This window comes from Electrophorus electricus, chromosome 14 (genome assembly GCF_013358815.1).
Source record: "Electrophorus electricus isolate fEleEle1 chromosome 14, fEleEle1.pri, whole genome shotgun sequence".
Classification (NCBI taxonomy): domain Eukaryota; kingdom Metazoa; phylum Chordata; class Actinopteri; order Gymnotiformes; family Gymnotidae; genus Electrophorus; species Electrophorus electricus.
Genome location: NC_049548.1, coordinates 9,588,941 through 9,610,607, shown reverse-complemented (window position 1 = coordinate 9,610,607; position 21,667 = coordinate 9,588,941). Strand labels below are relative to the sequence as shown.

Genomic DNA, 21,667 nt, shown 5'->3' with positions numbered 1-21,667 from the left:
GTACTTGTTCTGACTTGATCTGCTAGCACAGTGGCCTGCAGATATAGAACTAGAACTAGGGCTTAAGCTTTAGCCTGACCAATGTATGATAGTAGATCAAAACACAAGGTGTCATAAACCAAATAAGTAAGTATATCTCCGATACGCCATTAAAAACTTTCAACAGAACAGTCATACAAATTCATCCTTGCATCAACTGCTACCATGAAACTCACATACAGGAAAGGTGCACATGCTTTTTTGTCAAGTGGCAGTTTTACACATTGAATTGCTTTAATTCATTTAAAGAAAAATGATTCTCCCTAAAAATGACACAAATGGATTTTTTTCATACAGTCACAGTATAGCATATATATATATATATATCAGTTCTTATTATCAGCGATGCCGGTGTCTTATTAACAAAGCAAATGGAACAGAAATTGTGGGGAAATTCCCGCTCGCACGAGGATGACGGAAAGGATGGACGCATCAGTTGACTGACTCGCCTCCATCTGTCTCCTGCTTTCACTTACCCTCTACTCTTTATTACCAAAATTCAGTGGGTGTATGTGTCTGTGTATGTGTCTGTGTGTGTCTCTCTCTGTGTAGATGCCAAGATAAAGTCTGGCAGGGCAAAGATAGCATGAGGAAACCAAGCAACATGGGCTTTGATGGTTGATTGGTAAAAAATGTCAACAGTTCTTCACAAGCGTCAGTGAAGCAAAGGTGTTTTTGTGAGGCACTGTTCCGACCAGAGGAAGGTTTCGAGAGCAGACTCTTTTATGTCACTGTTCTGTGCTAGAGAGTGGCAGTGGGGAGAGGAAGCTTCTCAGTGTGACGTACCCTTGACATGACAACAAAGTCCGATTCCTAGTGAGCTCTGCTATAAGCACTCTATGCCCTTTAGAGAACTTAGAAGCTGCCATGTACTTCACGAGAGCGAAGCCATTGAGAGGAAAGTGAAATAAGGAGAGGAAAGCTAGAAAGCTTGACCCAAGGACAGCTACTGCAGAAAATGTCAGCCAAATGCTCAGGAACTCAGTGTATTACCATTTCCCCATAATTACTCTTCAGTTTAGCAACTGCAAGATTATCTTAAAACCAACAGGCAGACAAACACATGCACACATTCAAACATGCAAAAAACACATGCAGAAACATGCAACACCTGGTGATTGGAGACGTGACAGGCTACCCCCTGTGCCCCAGTGGGCCCTCACATTAGAGCTGTAGTTTACAAAGCCCTGATGATGTTATTCCCACATCTCCCCCACCCAGTCCCAGGATTCCCTTCCATCTCATACACAAAAACACATATACACACACATGTACTCACATACACAATCAGACCCTATTGAAAGCCCTTCCTGTGTTCCTGGTTAGTGTGGAGTGATTTTTCTATTGGTCGTTTGCACAAGCCCCCAATTCCTCAGGCCTTTGCAGAACCCTTCTTACAGGCTTTTCATAAACAGCAAGGAGCACTGCAGGGGACAGACGGGGAACACTAGTGCAGTAGGGCTGCACTCCTTAATCCCGCTGGAAATCAATAGCGCTGCAAGACTCAGCACATGCCACACAGCAGAGGCTCCTGTTCATCATCCCTGCCAGCTCGGAGCGGAACTGGCAGTAAATGCAGGCCACGAGGCAACATAAATTCCATGCCATAAAGTAGACCTTTTGCGTTTGCATCGGTTCTAGATTATGTTTCTTGTTTTGTCTTGTTTTTGTGCTTTTTAGCCTTAATTTTGTGTGTTTTTGTGATTTTACTCCATTTTTCATCAAAACGTCTTCAAAGTGCTCTGAGCTTTCAGTAGTTTATGAGTGCACTGTGCTATTTCAGAGGGTTGTAAAACAGGCATGCCCAGTCTACAGGGGACCAACCAGCATCTGAACAAGGTGACTGCTTCTTCTCTCGATAGTCCACCTGATAAGTGCAGTTTTTAGCTAGTTAGCAGGTGAACCATCGATAAAATAAGATGACTTGTTAACTAGATTATAAGTAACAGAATTTCCATTTTAGTTATAAGATTAAACAAGCTTCAACCAGCCCTTTTAATTTATTCTCTGTAATACCTTCTAAAACACAAAGTGTAAAAACAGCAAAATCACCTAGGAACACTGGAAAAATCACAAAAAATGTAACATCTCTGTAAATGAATATAAAAACTGCTGAACATAAAATCCATCATAACAGAAAGGTATAAACTGATTTCTGATAAGTGTTGAAGTACCAGGTTTAATGAACCTCCTCACATTTGAAAATAATTTGAAGATGAAGAAAAGAGAGCTCATGAACATCCAAATAGCAGCTTCTATTACATAACATGACAGAATCTGTTACGTGACATGACAGCATCTATTACATGACATGACAGCATCTGTTAAATAACAGCTTCAAATGTTATGATGACATTTATCTTTCTGCTCCCTGACATCTTTAAAAAAAAACAAAAAACATGCTTTTGGGTAGATTTAGACACTGTCAAAGCCATATGCCATACAGATGACTTCAGTTATAAGATGACAATTTCTGTGTTCTCTTGCACACAGAAGTGATAGAAGTGAAGTGAGCAAAAATGTAAGAAGGTGTGAGTGGGGGAAAGAGAAATTAAAAGGCACACCAACTCCCTCATTCACTTAGCCACACATCAAGCCTTTCTCCTTAATGCAGCTGCCAGCAATAGGAGCAAATTAGCCCAAATTCACAAGCTTTTAACAATCATGTCAGTTGATTATCTACAATAAACTGTTTGCATATAATAAACATAAATATTAAGGTAATATTGATAACTTCAGAAGTTAGAACCAATATCAAAATTAGACTGGTTAATGAGTATAGAGCTAGATAAACCTGCACAGAACATACTACTCTGACAAACTTTTCTGTCAGCATTTTAAAACACAGATATGACAGACTTCCTAGAGAGCAAAGATATGGGTATTTGTTTAAAGTATTTCTCAAAGTCAGAAAAGGAGGTATATCTGTAGTCCCTGATTATCTCCCAGGACTGTACAGTAACAGACATTTAAAATCAGTAATAAGTATCTGCACAATAATGGGATAAGTGCTGTAACTCTCTGTTTGCTCATTTCATCAATAGTCCAACCTCTGCCCTGTGCGCAGTTAGAGAAAGACAGAGGGAGAGAAGGGCGTGAAAGGTAAGAGAAGGAGAAAGTGACAGTGAAGAATGAGGTTGTCCACATTTTGTGCAGGCAGTCGTTCTGGCTCTGCTCACTCCACTGCCATAGTACCTTTGGAATGAGGGTGCGGATGCGGCCCTTGGGAAAAAGGCCGTTGTTTGGTCATGCTAGCCCCGTGTGATGAACTATAAAATGAATCCACCTCTGTTGGAAGCCTCTTAGTGCACTTTCCCCTGTCTCTGGGGATGGCTAACCCTGCTCTCAAGCCTCCCAGCTCATTCCACAGCCAGAATGGTGCCTTCCACTGGTGCTCTCTGTCCTAGGCAAAGCCAGCAGCCTAGAGCTGCAGGGGAGCAAAGGAACAGGTTGGCAAGGAACTTGGTGGCCTGGCGCAGTGAGACGGTTCAGAGTCATGCTCACTGCAAGCTCTCTAGGGTTTTGAAAGATGACTGTATGGATACCTTATGTGTATAACTGTTGATCTGCCCAGTATTTTAGGTCAAGACACGTGTGTGTGTGTGTGTGTGTGTGTGTGTGTGTGTGTGTGTTTACCTATAGATGACTCCATGCTGGTGCAGGAACATGAGAGCCGATGTGACTTCAGCAGCATAGAAACGTGAACGAGCCTCATCAAATTTCCGCGAACGCTGGATCTGGAACATCAGATCTCCTCCATTCACATATTCCATGACAAAGAATAACCGATCCTGCAGCAAGAGAGAGATGAGAGAAAGAGAGAGAGAAAGATTTCTTAATGTAGTAGTACTGGGTGACGCAGAAGTTCAGTTTTCCTAATAGTGCGAATACACTAGTACAATAACAATCCACACTGAACAGCCCAGCGGGACATCAGTTCTCTTTAACCCAGCCTGACGAAGCCTCCACCACCAGGGGAATAGGGAGAGGAAAGGCCAGCCTTCCGGCGTTCCTGTTCTATGATGTGGGAAATGGGAGGGAGCATGTACAGACATCCACTGCACTGGTCCTCCTCATGCACCATTGTTCCCTCACTTCACAGCGCTTATGATAAGGAAGCTGAGACACATATTTTATGATGCCCTTACAGTAAAACAATGCCATGCCACTGGTGAGAGGAGAGACGATTCTAGTACAGCTATGAGGACCTGCTGAGAGCCCTCCTGAAATAGCTTCCTCATTGTCAAATATGTACACACACACACACACACACTATCAGGAGGAAGTTAAGGCCACAGGTCAAGGACAACACCAAAACCATCACTGTCAGGAAGTGGAAGTTTCTCCATGTGCGGGGAAAGGCATTAATGCCTCCACTGGCATGGTCTATATAAAAGGTTAAGGCAAGACTGCAGGATAATGTTCTACGAATGTCTGACTAGGAGACATTACTGTAAAAGCTGGAGACTATACTAGCACACATCATCATGGGCACTCTAAATGATAACCCGTAAATCTTTTCATCAGGTTCATCTCTTGAATGGTAGCAGTATGTCACTTTATCTTGGCTACCTTATATTTATGTCCCAAAATGACAACTGTACTCTAAATGGCAAGATAAAATAAAGGCCTGGGAATGAATTGATCACAACTAACTGATACACATTTTAGTACTGTTAGATTAAGATGTTAGCTATTAGATTAAGCAGTCTCTTTCAGATTAAGCTGTTTTAAATGAGTATCGGCTACCGTTATTGCCATAATCAGTTAGTCTAGCTCTTTAGTCAGAAGGAAGATTTAAACAGGATGCTTCAAAACATTCTTTAAACATGCCAAGAACTCAGAAAGAGGCCCACCCAATTAAACATGAGCAAACAGTGCCTGCCCCTAATTAGACATGAACAAATAATGCCTTCCGGTTGGGCTGAGACACAGCAGAGCAGTGCTGATAGGCAGATAGCTGCCCATGCATGGTCTGACCGAAGGCAACATGGATGCAGTCTGTAGGAGAAAGCCTGATTGCAATAATGACAATGGAACAGCCTACAGTACATGAACCACTCACATTCATAACACATACCACAAACATTCTACATTTTTCATGTTACAGACAGATCGATCAAAAACCAAGTAAAGAGTGGGAGCATAAATCTAATGTGCAGTGGTATAAGGTCTTTCATATGCAAAAACTTTGTGCCTCTGTGTGTGAGAGTGCATAGCGTTTAGACAGTCCTGTGTTTCTGACAAGGCTGGACCAGATGGGTGGTGTAAGGAAACGTCTGTTTAGTCTCTGCTGTGCTTATGTAACATGTTATGAAAGGCATTTTCAATGGCAGGTGCAAAGGACTGGTGATACACACACACACACACACACACACACACACACACATTTATGATATAAAGCATAAGGCTGCAAGGGAAGTTAAATTCAATGTGTGAACCCCTTTGTAGAGTGAGGCCAATTCACAAGCATGTAGCTGGAATCTTTCCTGCCCATCAAATCATTAAGCACTTAGGCTCCTTTGCCAAACTGTGATTTTAGTCCTTTACCTTTTTCCCCATGGTGGTAAACAGTGTGCTAGAAGAAAGCTATTAGTATTAAGCCCAGAACACTGAGTCTGTTATATGATGTTGATATTTACCTTTTCTGGTGGGCTTGTATGTGGCAGGAAACACCATGACACCTCTGAAGGCAATTTACTTCTACAATGTAATAAAACTCAGGTCACATGCTCATTATTTTTTGAGGTGTGCATTGATGTGGTGAGTCTGCCAGGATAAACATGACACCACTGTAAGCAGCCGACATGTGGTTTCACAGACCACCCTCCTTTCAGGAATAGCTGTTCCTCCATTGTGCCTCTTTCAAGTCAACTGTCATTATTTACACTGCAACCCCATGAAGGAATTCCCCTTGTCTTTTGGATTTAGATGGTCTATCTAAATCCAAATTAGACCGTGGCATGGTGCATGGCTTTCTGGGTGTATCGTCCCTGGCGTTTAGAATTATTTGGGGTGTATCAGTGTGCTGCTTGACTTGAACTGCACAGTCACTGTATGCCATTATCACTGTATGTCTTATTTGTTGATATTTGTGGAAAATCCTGGAATTTCTTTGCCTCACCACCCACACAGAGGATGACGCTGCTGTTGTAGCTGCTCTGCTCCTCCCCTCTGCCTTGTAGTCTCGTGCTCCTGCTACTGTTTTGGTAAAGGCCCAGTCTAGGTAGTTTGGCACCTCTGCACTCCTTGTTATTATTGGACTTATAAGGGTGGTTGGCAGATTCTCAGCTTGGCGGTTTGAAGTTCTAATCTTGCGTAGCTTGTATGCCAGGTTTTTTTGGGGGGGGAATTGAGCAACCAACAATGGTATATGTGTGGGTTTCCTGTAGACTTCAATATTCAAATTACCAGCCTCAGTCATGTATACCAGAGAATTTGATATGCCCAGTTGGTTGTATTGCACCTCTTCATTTATAAACCTGATGTAGTTGACTACTGAATTGAGTTGCTTATCTTGCACCTCCTAAACTACTGATCTTGACCCAGGCACAATAACATAACTCTCAACCAATGATTATGTTGTGTTCAGGGATCTTCTATCCAATCACTTAATTTATAGATTAGCCTCGATGGTGAACCTGAGTCATAGTTCTACATGTAGAAATGATACATTTATTTATGTAGGTTGTGTTCAGACGTATGACAAGTAAAGAACCTATGTGCTCTATGGTCTGAGCAGTGTTCTGCAGTGTTATCTCGTTTTAGTCATTGCTCAGTTTCAACTGTCTCATTAGATGGTACGCAAGTAAACAGTGATATGACACTGTAGCACACCAAAGTCTTATCTGTTCACAGTTTCACCTCCTGAGCTCTGCTGACGAAGAACTTGCAGTTGGGGATTTGATGGTCTGCCTGACCCATTAGCAGAACATGAACGTTGCCTGATTAGTTCCTCGCTGTTATGTGTCACCAGCCTAAGCTAATGCTAACAATTGTCAAGGTTTTTCTTATTTTTTATTGGGCATCGTAGGGAATACACACATATAAAAGTAAACTTGGCTTCCTCTGGGTGAAAACGATGACACAATGGCTGATCGTTTTGCTCCTGCTGTAAACAATCTGTGACCTATTTCTTGTAGGTGCTGGTGGTGTCCCAAAAGGTTTTGCTTTTCCACTCCACTGGTTTTCAACAGCGAGAAACAAAGTGAGTAACCAGGATGAAGCACTGGGTAACATTAGCGTAGCAATTCTGGAAGGATAGCATCCTGTGGAGAGCACAGTAAAACAGAAAGAAGACAGAGACATTGCCACAATGGGAGAGCTATGTTTGCGCTGCAATATAGATGATTGTTCAGAATCATCATGTCATTTCTGAGTCCATGGTGTAGACAAAGAGAGCAAGCGCGAGCGCGAGGGGAAAGAGATACAGAGAGAGAGCAAAAAGAGAGAAAGAAAGAAATGGAAGACTATGACTTCTATATCAGTTTATATCTGCTGGAGGTATGCCAGCCTAGTTAGAAGCAGAGTATGCCAAACCAACGTGTGATCATTTACAGAGTGAGAGTACACAAACACAACCAAACCCACAGAAGACCCACCACAAGTACAAAGACCTGCCAGCTGACCCAAATGCTAAAACCCAGCAGGCAGACGAAGCATGCCCTCGGCAACGTCCCAATCACAGCAAGACCGAAACAAGACAAAACAGGTGTTGCAAAGGAACAAAAAGAAAAATGGAAAGCATGGCAGCGAGGGAGGCTGTCTGGCTTTGGGCCTGCACACAGCAATCATGAAGCCACCTGCACCACAAGAGCTCTACTTATGTATAATTTCACAATCAGTGCCATACTGAAGACTTGGGCTAGGCAATATACTGAAAACAACCTTTCCGTATGTGAGAAAGAGATGGTTTTACAAAGCACAATACGTTGATATCAAAATGGTGCTCACCACTGACCTAACAATTAAATACATTTATGTCATTTTACATTTTGGCAGAAAACAAAGCTATAAAGAGCACGTATTTTTAACATAATCCTTTGCTCCAGTGTCAATATACCTGTGTTCTTTTTACCTATTACATGCCCATGATTGCTTTATAAAACCGTATATCAAGGGGCCCCACAGACTTCAAATTAATAACAGTAAATTATAGTATATTGCAGTTGGTCAAACTGTATGTTCTTGGAGGTCACTGAAGGCATTAAGTGGCAGGACAGAGGCTGGATGCAGGCTGGAACCTGCCTGCAAGGCGTGCTGAGATAACACCAGGCCAGCGTTCAGCTGAGCACGTGTTGCGCCGAGAGGAGCAGGACCATTTTTTCCTCTCCTGCTCCCTGTCTTCGCTTTGGGTTTGTCGTATCTGATCTCACACAAACACTCAAGCACGGGACAAACACAATACACACCCATTCAAAGTGGTGCTACCAAAATATCATGTTCTGTCTCAGTGCAGCCTCAAGTAAAACAAAGGGACACAGGGAAACACATACACACGCAGACACGCAGACACATACACACATTCATTCTTTTGTTCTGTGAGATTGTTTAGCAGGTCATTTGGATGTGCGTCTAACGTAGTTCCTGGAATGTGAGCACTCCACCTCACAATAATAGTAACATCCTCTCACACCTGAAGCTACCACATAGCCACCCAAACCTTCAGAATCACAATTAGTGTCCACTGAGAAGTTTTCACAAGCCTCTTTCTGCTTCTTATAAAAACCTCTGAATGCAGATAAAGACAACTCTTTGGAGCATAAATAAAGATTTTCATTTTCATTTTTTTCTTACCAAATAGCATGTTATATAAGGCAAAGTATGCTTTAATAAAACAGGTTAGAATATTGAAAAAACAGCCCCCTTTAGAATAATGATCATACCAAACTCCTAACCTTGACCCTCCTCTCCCCTCTCTTCCTCTCTCTTCTTCTCAAGCATACTCCATAATGGCCTTCATGCTCCTTCATTCCATCCCTATGCACCTTCTCTCCTCTCTTCCCCTCTCATTCCCTCTCTCTTTACCAACATGTCTGACCGTGGTCCTGGCAGGCCCCATCAGAGCCCGTTGTGTAATGTTATTTACATTTCTGTGCTGTAATTGCGGCCCGATAAGAGCATGGCAGCGATCCCAGTGCTGATTAAGAACAGAGCCCAGGGTTCAGATACAGTGCACCCATCCCTCCGCACACCCCACACCCAATCAGTTCATCTCTCTCTTTTCTCCTGTGCTTACTTCAAATACTGTGACTCTTCTACTACTATGTGCATATTCCACTGGTTTCTTTCCAGAATGACTCGCCATTCCCTGAAATGGAGGTGAACTGAGAATCTGTTCCATAGCAGGGGAATAAAAGTGAAGGGAAAGACACAGAGCTCCAGAAAAATCTGCCATGTGACTGAGGAAAAGAAGAAAACCAGACCTACAGCGCTGCCCAGTCTGGAGCAGGACTAACACTACTACAACACAAACGACATATTGCTCTTATACATACATTTTGTAATCATTCTCTAAAAACAACATTCTTATCTGCTAAATTAACTCGATGTTTTCGCCTTAACTGGAAACAAGCATCACGTCAAAACACTTTATGCAAACATGGCTGACAGCTGAATGTTAGGAACAATCAGCCTTTTGCATGCTGAGGGTTTGGCCAGTAAGTCTATATCACCTCCTGCTGGTCAAACGTAAGAATATAAGTGTACAGCAGGACACCTGCTGGAAAAGCGCTAGATGGAGTAATATATGCTTCCTTCATTATACTCAATGAAACTCCTTGTTGTTCAGTTATTTATCAGTTTAGACTTTACAAATACTGACAGATCAGTAACAGAAAAAGTAGTATGGTAACACAGGGTCAAAGTAGTTAGACTTTGTGACTTAGACATAATTTATTTATGGCATGGAATGATTGCAGTTTAGTTGTATTTTGAATGCAGCTTGGTTGTCTCTGGTCGAAGGTTGGTCATGGTTTAATGTGATTTGGTTGTAATTTGGTTGAAGGTTGGTTGTGGTTTGGTGTGGTTTGTCTGTAATTTGGTTGAAGGTTGGTCTTGGTTTGTATGTAATGCGGTTGAAGGTTGGTTATGGTTTGGTGCAGTTTGCCTGTAATTTGGTTGAAGGTTGGTCTTGGTTTGGTTTTTCTGGCTGTAATTTGGTTGAAGGTTGGTCATGGTTTGGCATGGTTTGTTTGTAATTGGGATGAAAGCTGGTCATGGTTTAATGTGATTTGGTTGTAATTTGGTTGAAGGTTGGTTGTGGTTTGGTGTGGTTTGTCTTTAATTCGGTTGAAAGTTGGTCTTGGTTTGTATGTAATGCGGTTGAAGGTTGGTTATGGTTTGGTGCAGTTTGCCTGTAATTTGGTTGAAGGTTGGTCTTGGTTTGGTTTTTCTGGCTGTAATTTGGTTGAAGGTTGGTCATGGTTTGGCATGGTTTGTTTGTAATTGGGATGAAAGCTGGTTATGGTTTGATGAGGCTTGGCTGTAATTTGGGTGAAGGTTGGTCATGGTTTGGTGGGGTTTGGCTGTAATTAGGGTGAAGGTTGGTCAAGGTTTGGTGTAGTTTGCCTGTTATTGGGTTGGAGATTGGATGTGGTTGGGTTGTTGTTTGGCAGGTGCTGCACCTTGGTCTGGAAGCAGCAGAAGAGTTGGGTAAGATAGGGGTGCTTCCTGGCCAGGGCTAGGATGCGCTTTTCAGTCAAAGTGCAGTCCACATCATCGTCCTGCAGGATCACGTCTTTCTTCAGCACCTTCACCGCATACACCTCATCTGTGCCTTTCAGTTCAGCCAGCATTACCTAGGAGAGGAGAGGGATGTTCTTTAAATTCTACACGTGTGATTCTTTGACTCTTTTGTTTGTTCTGTAGAGAATTGTGAATTGTCTTTAAAATGCAGTCAGTTAAAAATGGACTGACTGGGCTCTGGGTGGGTGTGCAAAGATTGCATCATATGCAATCATAAAACATGTTGGTATCCTCATGACCTTGGAACGTGTGTTTTGCTAATTCCTGCGCAAGAGTGGGTGGGCTGGCACAATGAAACGGGAGCTCTATGTAAATGAGGTAGTGGAAAGCAATGTGTTGGTACTGCTGTGAAAATCATTGCAGTAAGAAAGACGAGGTGCAAGACTAAACTTAGCAGTGTCTAAACGCAGCAAAATCAATGATTTAGTGATTCTACCAACTGGTACACACAAAATTAGTTCTCATAATGGACAGCAATTACAGGAGGAGATGAAAAAATCATTGATAACAATGATACTGTATGGCATGGATGTGACTACTAACTAAACATATATAGAACTGCCATCCCCTATATTGCTTTAAAAGATTCAAATGTGGCCTTGGTGCAATTAGTCATGACTAGTTCTGCCTTTACGAAATATATAAAAGAAGGGGGTTAAGTGTAAACCTTACATTCTTCAAACCTCGTGCTCCTTAGCATTTTCAGATCTGTGTGAGATAACATGCTATTTTTACAATGTGCCATGATGCTCGGTGCAGAGGTTTTAAGCATAAGACTAATGTGCCTGGCTGAGAAGATATAAATTAATGCACCACACCCTCCTATTCCTGGTCCACTTGGGCTAACTGCATAGTGCACTTATGAATGAAACAAAACGGCGATGACCTTTTGGCTATACTGACACATATCAGTGATTGCCAGTTTGTTGCCTGATGAACACAAAGCCCTTAAAATCTCATATTTATAAAGGGGGGAGGGTTACCTTGCCGAAGCTGCCCTTGCCCAGCACTTTGATGAAGGAAAAGTCAGAAAGGCTCATCCTCTTTGACTGGATGTTCTTTGTGTCTCCATTCTCATGGCCCTCGTTCTCAGGGTTCTGAAGCCCAGTGCCTTGAGAGGAACAAGAGGAAGACTTGTGCTCCTGGCCAAAGGACAAAGCCTTACGGATGCTCTCGGGCTCTGCCAGCTCTGAGAACAAAGGGAAACCAGAACAGGTGAGGGCTCCATAACCTGAATGACTGCACAGAATCACATTTCTGTTTGTGCCAGTGGGTGGGGTTGGGGGAGTAGAGAGAGAGGAGGGAAAGAGAGAGAAAGAGACAGAGGAAAATAAGCCTTTTTCTACCCTGGTCACAAGGTGATGTTGGAGCTGACTTGCATCGGTCTGAGTCCTCAGCTGCGGTGGGCTCCGATGCAGCCGGAGGGGCATCCTGGCCTGGAGTCAACTACACACAACACAGATAAAACCCTTTCTATAAACTCACTGCACTTTACTGCGATTAGTCAGTCTCTAATCTATCACCATCATCATCATCATTATCATCATCATCATCTCATCTCTAATAGTCACCCATTTCTAAATGAGAATGATATGTATTAATGCACAGAGCAATGTCAGTTAATTCTCAAGGTTTTACAACTCAGCTCATCCCAGATCCTGGATATATACTTGCCTTTTTCCTGCGTTGGGTGCTGTTGGAGATCTTGTCTGGTGTCACTCCAAGATCAGACAAAACTTTAGCGATCCCTCTAGCATCCACTCCACAGTTTGGAGCTACATTAGACTCACATCGCCGGTGAACATTCATTTTACACACTGAAACACAGGCAGACAGACCCAGGAAAAGACAGGTGAGGCGAATCATTATAAAGAAACTCATATATCAACTCTTACATCCCCAGCTCCTCAGTATCTTCAATAGTTAAGATGGTATAAAAAGGTATGTTGCTTAATTTTTCATGAATGCTTTTTTGAATACATTTTGAACACCTTCATAAATCTACAGTTCCCATTATGCCTTACCTTTGCACTGCAGCCCCTGCCGCATCAGCCCCCACAGCAAAGAGCCACAGTGGTCACAGAAGGTTGGTACTTTGTAGTTGTGAATACTGAACTTGTGAGGCATGTTTACACTGAAGCGTTGAGAGCCAACCTGTGCACATAAACTACATTACCCATGATGTCCACTGCTAATTTGTTCAAAATCTTCTCTTATGCTGCAGAAACTGTAGGCTGGGTATCTTGCAAAGTTTTAACCAACCTCCTCTGGAGTGTCGTCCTGTTTCTTTAGCCCGGGACACTTTGTGATGATGAGCTCGTGGCATCGTTTATGGACCACACAGGTACACACTGAAAAAAAGCTCACAAATCAATACACATATTGCTGTAGCAATATAATGCAACAAAGAAATATCCAACATTAATATTTAGGAAATGTCAACACCCTTCTGAAAATTTAGTAGGGCACAATCTCCATTATTTGCATTGCACTAGGACATTTTAAAAGAAACATTCTAGGAAATATTGACCTCTAATGCATTAATGTGATAGTTTAGGTAAAGAATTATTTTTACACATGGAGGAGTAAAAGCTGCCTACCTTGACACTGGTATCCCTGCTTTCCTAACACGCCCCTGCAAAATTGCAGACAAAATGTGTTAGACAAAGAAGAAGATCTCACACTCATGTCAAGCCATACACATTTCTGAATTTTCCATGGCATAGGACCACAGCCATGATTCTGTAAAGCCATTTATGACCAGTAGAGGGGGCCTTTGATTTAAAAAAAGTCTCTTGTGATGGCCTATCTGAGGGCAAAATGAGAACATTGTCTGGTGTCAAACCAGACACACTGTTTATCCGTTATGCAAACTGACTTACTGCACAGCTTTGAAAGTAAAAAAAGGTGAACACCAGGCTGTTAGAGAAGAAAAACATCCGTAGCTGTCTGTCTGGTCTATTAGCATGTCTTAATGTGGGGACTTGCTTAAATGTATGATGAGTCGAAAATACCAGCTAAACAATGTGTTACTAAAAATTAGAATCAGAAAACAAATATGTTGAAAGAGCAACAAACAGACAAGCAGAGAGAGAGAAAGAAAGAAAGAAAGAAAGAAAGAAAGAAAGAAAGAAAGAAAGAAGGAGAAAGAAAGAACGAAGGAGAAAGAAAGAATAGCCTTACCAGATGAAGTCTCGACAGTGAGAACAGTAGGTTGGTTGTCTCAGGTAAGTGGCCATGAACTTGTGCCCATTAACCTGATGGACACGCCTCCGAACTGCCCCCTGACGCTTTCGTGGTCGCATGCGCTCACGGAACACTCGCTCTTCATTTTCCTTGGATGCTGCCACTGTCAATCATAGAGACAGACAGAGGAAGTTAAGTGATGTATGAAATAGGGATGGACCAAGCAAAAACAACCACATACACTGCAACAAGTGAGGCTTCTTTAAGCCCCCTGTCCTCAGGTCACCTCGGCCAGCACACAGTACAAACAAACACATCGTTCATTCTCCTCTCCTCTCTTCTCTGAGACAAGCCGAGCTGAGCCGAGTCGAGAGTGTGTGTGTGTGTGTGTGTGTGTGTGTCATGAGAAGGATTGGGACCGCCTGACCCACCATGTGTCCTGCTCAGCCATGTGCATTAACATCCTGTAAGGAACATCCCGCAGCGTAGCACTGACCTGTGCTCACTGTGCAGGTGGCTGCAAATAAGCAGCCTGGCCTGAAACCCAGTACTGCTTACAGAGACAGCACAAAACAGCTCCTTCTCCCTGATTACCCCACTCTACATGGCCTGCCACTTCTCTTTTCTGAGCACAGTACTCTGTGTGTGTGTGTGTGTGTGTGTGTGTGTGTGTGTGTGTGTGTGTGTGTGTGTGTGTGTGTGTGCAGGGGCACTAGTGGAAGGTTAATGCCTTGTGGCACACATATACACAGTCCTTACTAATGATAACTACCACAGAGCTCACAGGAACCATACCATGCGCTGTCTGTTTCGTGTGTGTGTGCTGTCTCTATGTCATGTCAACAATACTTTAACCAAGCTTGGATGCATGTCTGTTGTCTGATGTTTTGCAGTAAGGACAGCTGTTGAGGGCCATTAGTGGGGTCTGTGTGCTTACATAATGCTTTCCCCAGCTGCTTAGAAAGCAAGCTTAGGTCCAGGAGCATAAGCCTACAAGCCAACAACACTGCCCAAGCAACACATAACACAGTGGCTCCTCCAAGCTAAGTGGCGCGCACGCACACACCAAGCCCATGATGCCACAGCTGTTCCCAGTGTAAACATCAATACATGTATGTGTATGAATGATTTTCATAAGATTCTGAACTTCTACGCTTCTTTCTACTGCTGTGTCTGTAGTTTAAATCTAAAGGCTGCATCTCTGTCACCCCAGGTGATCAAAGCACAAATGCACAAACATACACACTCAAAGGCACACACAGAAATATTAAACATTACAGCAGGTGGGAACGTACGTCCTGGCTCTACAGTGAATGCATCAATGGCAGTCATGGCATATGAGGACTATCTTCAGTCTGACTATCCTCCCTGCTCTACTGGTTTTCTTTGCGCCCCACCCCCCAGAGATGTGACAATGCCAGCATCTGCTCAGGAATATGCTTCTCACACTGTAATAAAACCAGTATTCTCTCTCTCTCTTCATATCTCAACCTCTCTCACCCGTCCATCATTTCCATATGACTTCTCTCCTTTGCTAGCATGTTGCCATCTTTCTTTGCTCTCTAGTTCCCCTTAACATCATCTCCTCTCTCTCTCGCTCCCTCTCTCTGTCAGCGTCGGAGTGGAGGCTGTGGTGTGTGCCTGCAGAAGGCTGAGCTGATGAAGGGCCATGCCGGCTGGAGCGCAGAGGTCAGTTTTCGCCCACGGTCAGCCAGCCAGGGGAGCGCAGGGCTCTGGCCGCCCACGCCAACGCCACTTCAGCCCCAGACAGGGTGTGCACGAGTACCACAAGCACTCTCCAACCGTGCCACAGCACAACACATGCTAATTAAAACAGCATTAACCTGGGAAAGAGGGGTGCGGGGATTACACATCTGCTGGAAACACAATGAACATACACGTGGTCAATTTCATGCTTTTATGAGGACCAGAGATGCTCTCACATTATTAAAAATAACGGATAAGTAGCAAGTATGTAATCCAGTGGCTTGACTGGTTTGAACTTGCAAGCTCTGGTCCCACTTGCTCACTCATCTATCAACACAGTGATAGACGTCATATCTTACATCTAAAAATGTTCAGCTAGAGGTAAGGGGAACCACTTAATTCTACCACTCTTACATAGAATGAAAAAGAAACTAAGAGAAATTGAGATAGAGAAGCAGAAATAAAGACATAAAGAAATAAAGGCATCCTTTGTGGATGTCTTCAACCTATTAACTGGGTCACGAGAGTTTTCAAGGAAGCTGTTCACTGATTTTTATCTCTAACTGTCTCTCTCTCTCTCTCTCTCTCTCTCTCTCTCTCTCTCTCTCTCTCACACACACACACACACATACATACATGCACCCACTACACAGGCTGTGGATGGAAAGAAAAAATACACTATGATGTAGGAGCTATGGTGTGTCGAGCAAAGATGTTATCTAACTAGCCATCTGGCAAATGACTTTCACACTCACACACACACACACACACACACACACACACACACATACAAACACACACCCTCACACACATTTTCCTTATCACCTAACACACATTCCATGTCTTCTCTAGATTACAGCAGAAAACTACTCCATTAAACACATACACTAAAATACTGCTTTCAAACTGCAGTGATGTCAGGGAGTGTGCAGCCATACGATGTAGGCAGCTATAAACTAAAGTGCGGTACACCTGAACTGGGAACACAGGTGCAGAAAAGACACCAGTGCTAAACAGACAGACACTAAACAGTTCATTCTGATCTCTGCTTTGTCCTCCCTGATCTACTGTTCCTCTCTATATCATTCTTTTTTTTTGCTCGCTCTCCCTTCCCGTCTCCAGGCCTTGCTCTTTCTCTGCCCCTCGAAAACCTGCGAGCTTGCAAGCTCGTTTCCATGACGACGCTCTCGCAATCTAAACGATCAGGACACTTAGGTTGCCCCCACTGAACAAACACAGGTATAGACTAGAAGATCCCTGCTGCTGGACCAATCAATCTGCTAAAACCAACTCCTGGACCAATCAAACTGCTTGAGCTCATTCCTGAATTTATAGATATGCCTGAATCCACTCTTGAACCAACTGATCTGCCTGAAATCAAACCTGAACCACTCAATCTGCCTGAACCCACTTCTGGACCGATTGATTTGCTTGAACCTACTCCTGGACCAATTAATCAGCATGAGCTCACTCCTAAACTCACTGATCTACCTGAAGCCACTCCTGAACCAATACATCTGGCTCAGCCCACTAGTGAACCAATCAATCTGCCTCAACCCACTCCTAAACCAATCTATCTCAACCCTCTCCTGAACCAATCAATCTGTCTCAACCCACTCTTGAACCAATCAATCGGTTTTTGGCAAAAACCAAGGGGGAAGAAAGGGGAGGAAGATGAGAGAGAGAAAGAGTATGGAAAAAAGAGAAACGAACAAGTGAGAGGAGAGACAGAGAAGATAGAAGAGGAAACTATCAAGTTTGAAGCAGATTACAGCTTCCAACCTTCAGAGAAGGAGAGAGAATGACTAAAAATAGTCCTCTCCCTCCAACGCCACCCCCTTTCCCCCTAGCACATAGGCACTGACCACGCATACATTTGCATAGTAAGTGGCGAGGGGCTCAGCACAGTGAGAACACATGAACCCTGGCAGAAAGTTCAGGTGAGGCTGAAAGGGCATGTGTGTGGGCACAGAATATATAAGGTTTTTGTGAAGAGGCATTTTGTAAGTGTGCAATTCATCAGTTACCCTCTAGCTCAGCTTCTGACCACAGGACCAATGATGACTACTGTTTATTAGAGGGCACATCATTCTCAATACAGCAGTGACATGGGCATGGTATATGCCATTTATATTTCATTTTCATTAGCAAATAAGACTCAATTTGTGTTTAAATAGTTCTAATAATATTCGGTGTAATGGTTATATTCAATTAGTGTGGTACTAATTTGTAAGTTAGTCACTTAGTACAGCCTAATGTTGGTAACACACTTTTACTTACACAGCTCCATCAACTTGGAATGAATTTCAAATTTGAAACTAGAGAATTTGTTTTTCGCTGATTTGAATATAAATGTTAGTTTTGTATAACTATGGTTACTTTTATTATTAATTAAGAGGTTATCCTTTACATCCTTTGTTGTAATATTATTTTAATTATTGTGCTATAGTGTACTGCCTACTAAGCCAGCACTCACTTGTAAAAGTGATTTAATCTCCATGTGCCTGCCCTGGCTAAAGCAAGGTTTAGTCAAATAAAAACACATATTAGGATGGTTGTGGCTGTTGATGTCGCACAAACACAGGAGTGCTGCCGGAGGTTTAACATCAGTGTTACTGTCGGGCTGAGGGCGATGCACCACCCAAAGATCTCTAGCCAGCAGTGGCCCTGTGGTCAGAACCTGGTCATGCAATGCAGCAGAAGGGCTGATGGACTATACCTAAAGGGTATTTCAAGGTATATGAGGTGTTATATATAGAAACATTTTTATTTAGCACAAGACCTTAGACCCACACAAAAGAACAGAAGCTACATAGATAAGAAGAGAGACGTGGAAAAGGTTTTAATGAATGCCTTTGGTAGCACTTAATGCACCATAATGAACAAACTGGGCGAGAACAATGTAAGCATGAGCTCAATTTATTTACAATCACTTTCAATCTCAAATGGCATCAAGTTACTGCATCTGAAGAATGACTGATTGACCCAAATCTATAACGTTTATGCTGAGTTATATAAGCTCTGTGAACCACTTTATGCTGAATAAGTTTAATTTTGCAATTTACAGTTTTAAATACAGTTTAGAATATGTTATGGCAATATTTCTCCACTTTATACAATAGGCATTAGTTGTTATGCAAATAAAATAAGCTCTATTCAAATTATCCAATTATCCAAAGAGAAATTTCATTCCATAACTGTGTTTCTGATATCAGTGGTTATATTCAATTAGTGTGGTACTAGTTATTAAGTTAGACACTTAGTACAGCCTAAAGTTAGTAATGTAGCTTTTACTTAACAGAGCTCCCCTAGGTCCAGTTTGTAAAAATGGCTAAGCAAAGGAAAGTTAATGAAGAGTGTTGTGCCTTTCTAGAAAAACAGAAAACAGATTTTTTTTCTTGAACTGAAAGGAAAGCCAAAATTCTTTAATTTGTGGAGAAGCCATTTCCTCATCAGTACGTTCAACGTAGACATGTATTGTACAATAAATGACTAAAAACATCTGCTCCATATCCTTTCAAAGACATCACACTACCAAACACACAAATCATTCCATAAGAAGAGAATCATTTGTGGCACTCAAGAATAATCTGATTGCACAGCAAGCTTCTTTCTAGCACCCCAATAAGGAGCTAGACAGTGTGACAGAGGCGAGTTATGTGGTGAGTGAATTGATCACAGAACGTATTTTGAAGACAAGTTTGTGAAGGAGTGTACTGTATGCTTGCTGTTGTGCACATGCTAGCTCCAGAAAATCTGAAATTCTAGAACATTAGCTTTTCTTGTCAGAACATGTTGGACCACATTGCTATACTATCACCATGTCTTTATTATGCCCATATTAGTTGACTATATGTAACTTTGCTGCAGTCTTTGACCTGTAGCCAGATATGTTAATATTAATTTGGCCCCAGTGGGGAAAGAATTCTTCAGCCCTGCCTTACTTAATGGAACTCTAAAATAAGCATGATGAGCTATGTTGTGTGTTATACCCTTGGACCCTAATGAACTAAAGGAGACTGTCTTATTATTTGACCATATAGGTGAGTACCTATAAGCACATGTATATAATTAGAAAGCTTGTTCTTCCTCCACCACACCCTTAAATTAAGTGAGGTTAAATAATTCCAATAATGTTCATGCTTCATTAAGGCTTCTGTCATATATGGGAAGTCACACGCTGAAAGGTCTTTGCAATTATTATTTTCAGTATCTATCCAAGAACATTAATTGGGTCATAAATTAAGCCATTGAACAGTATATTGCATCTCCACTGCCAAAAAATTAAGTTTGGGGCATTAAAACCACCGATTTGGTGAATAAAGGGTTGATAATGTTATTCTTGGGGTATTACTTTTCCTGTATAACTTTGTAATAAAGTAAACCATTCTGATGATGAAATGCTAAGGCCTTTATGAATAAAGTTTTTTCATAATGCTCATTTTAACAGTTGTATTCCAGATCATTATTGACAGAGGTAGAAATGTCAATATTTTTTTAAGTATGCAATTTAGCCAAAAAAGATCCTTAAAATTGGCAGATACATATTCCTAAATATCTAATTGTAGTTACTTAGTAGATATAGTAACAGATCAGCACTCTTTATTCAAATTCTTGAGGGGAAGTTTTTTCCAAGTTTACTGCATAATAAGATATATTGTAAAATTACTTAAATTACAAATTTTAAATTTAAATTTATAACAAAATTATAAATACTTCCAAAACACTTACTAGGATTTTTAGAAGAAAAAAAAAAAGGATGTCTGCATATAAATTAATTTTATGGTGAATTCATGCTGCAAGGATTCAATAAAGATAGAAAACAATAACAGTGACATGAGATACCCCTGTCTAGTGCCTCTGCCCAATGGATAGGAATGAGATATAAAACATTTGTATTTACTGATGTTCTTTGGGGGAAAAAAACAAGAAAAAAAATGTATCCATTAAATAAAACCATCACCATGTCCAAAATGTCCTAAGCTAAGGCTGAAAAGAAAAAGGACCTACTTTATCAAGTCACCTAGTATTATTAGCACCCTGCCTTTTTTAAATAAACCTTGTCTGAAATTGTCAATTTCTATGAATAAGAGCGTACACCAAATGTGTGGATGGATCAAACAACTGATTACTGATTCTAACATGGTAGCCAGTGTTTTACTAATTATTTTAAGATCATAATTAATTACGTCTATAACTAGAGCAAGATCAGAGGACTCTTTATGCAGCTTCAAAAAGAGTGATGTAAGAGCAAAACTAAAATGAGGTAGAAATACATGAGTGATGTTTCATTAACCTCAAAAGGGCCAAATGCTCTTAAAAAAGATAACCATAAATACCTACAGCCTCATTATAAAGCTTGCTATTAAGCTTTCATTATTGAATACATAAAACACTAAGTTGTAAGTCCTATCTGTGAATTAAGTTAGCTGTGATTACATCACATCACTTAAAGCTTGTAAAGAGCACTTAGCATAACTCCATAACAATTATATACTGATATGGAGTGGCCTTCACATTTAAAAGCCATCCAGAAACATACTTAGTATGTATAATGTTCTTATGAACAAATGTTGTAATGTTATTTAAACCTGACTTTATGAAGTCATATACTCTTGCTTATTAAAAGGTAGCCATAACGACTTGTAAGTTATAGTAGTTTATGGCAAGCATTATAAAGCATATGCCATATAATACATTATAAATGCATTCCTAATGTACTACAAATGCAGGTTTCATCTTACCAATATCATAAACTCCTCTAAAGTTAAAGCAGCAGACTGTCAGTTATCCAAATTGGGAAGTGTTCCCTTAGTAAAGAAAATAGATTTATAGAGAAACAGAGAAAGATTTGCTTACCAGGAGATTAGAACTCTTTATAACAACACTTAAAAACATTGTTTAGAATTTTGTGGTACACGCATAACATTGCCTAAGGAGTCAGAAATACCACCTCTTATCTCATTATTTTTCAACTTTGCAGAAATTG

The 21,667-nt window shown here is 41.4% G+C and overlaps 1 protein-coding gene across 1 annotated transcript in view; it reads right to left on the bottom strand.

Annotated features, from left to right (window-relative positions):
- The window catches only part of prkcea (protein kinase C, epsilon a), a 44,700-nt gene that overhangs the window by 8,268 nt on the left and 14,765 nt on the right, over positions 1–21,667 (bottom strand). The window contains exons 3-11 of the mRNA XM_027002636.2: positions 13,969–14,134; positions 13,386–13,420; positions 13,048–13,136; positions 12,810–12,939; positions 12,460–12,602; positions 12,132–12,231; positions 11,769–11,974; positions 10,665–10,838; positions 3,676–3,830 (exon numbers count right to left, since the gene is read on the bottom strand). Coding sequence (XP_026858437.2) covers positions 3,676–3,830; positions 10,665–10,838; positions 11,769–11,974; positions 12,132–12,231; positions 12,460–12,602; positions 12,810–12,939; positions 13,048–13,136; positions 13,386–13,420; positions 13,969–14,134 — 1,198 coding nt within the window. The remainder of the gene's footprint in view (positions 1–3,675; positions 3,831–10,664; positions 10,839–11,768; positions 11,975–12,131; positions 12,232–12,459; positions 12,603–12,809; positions 12,940–13,047; positions 13,137–13,385; positions 13,421–13,968; positions 14,135–21,667) is intronic.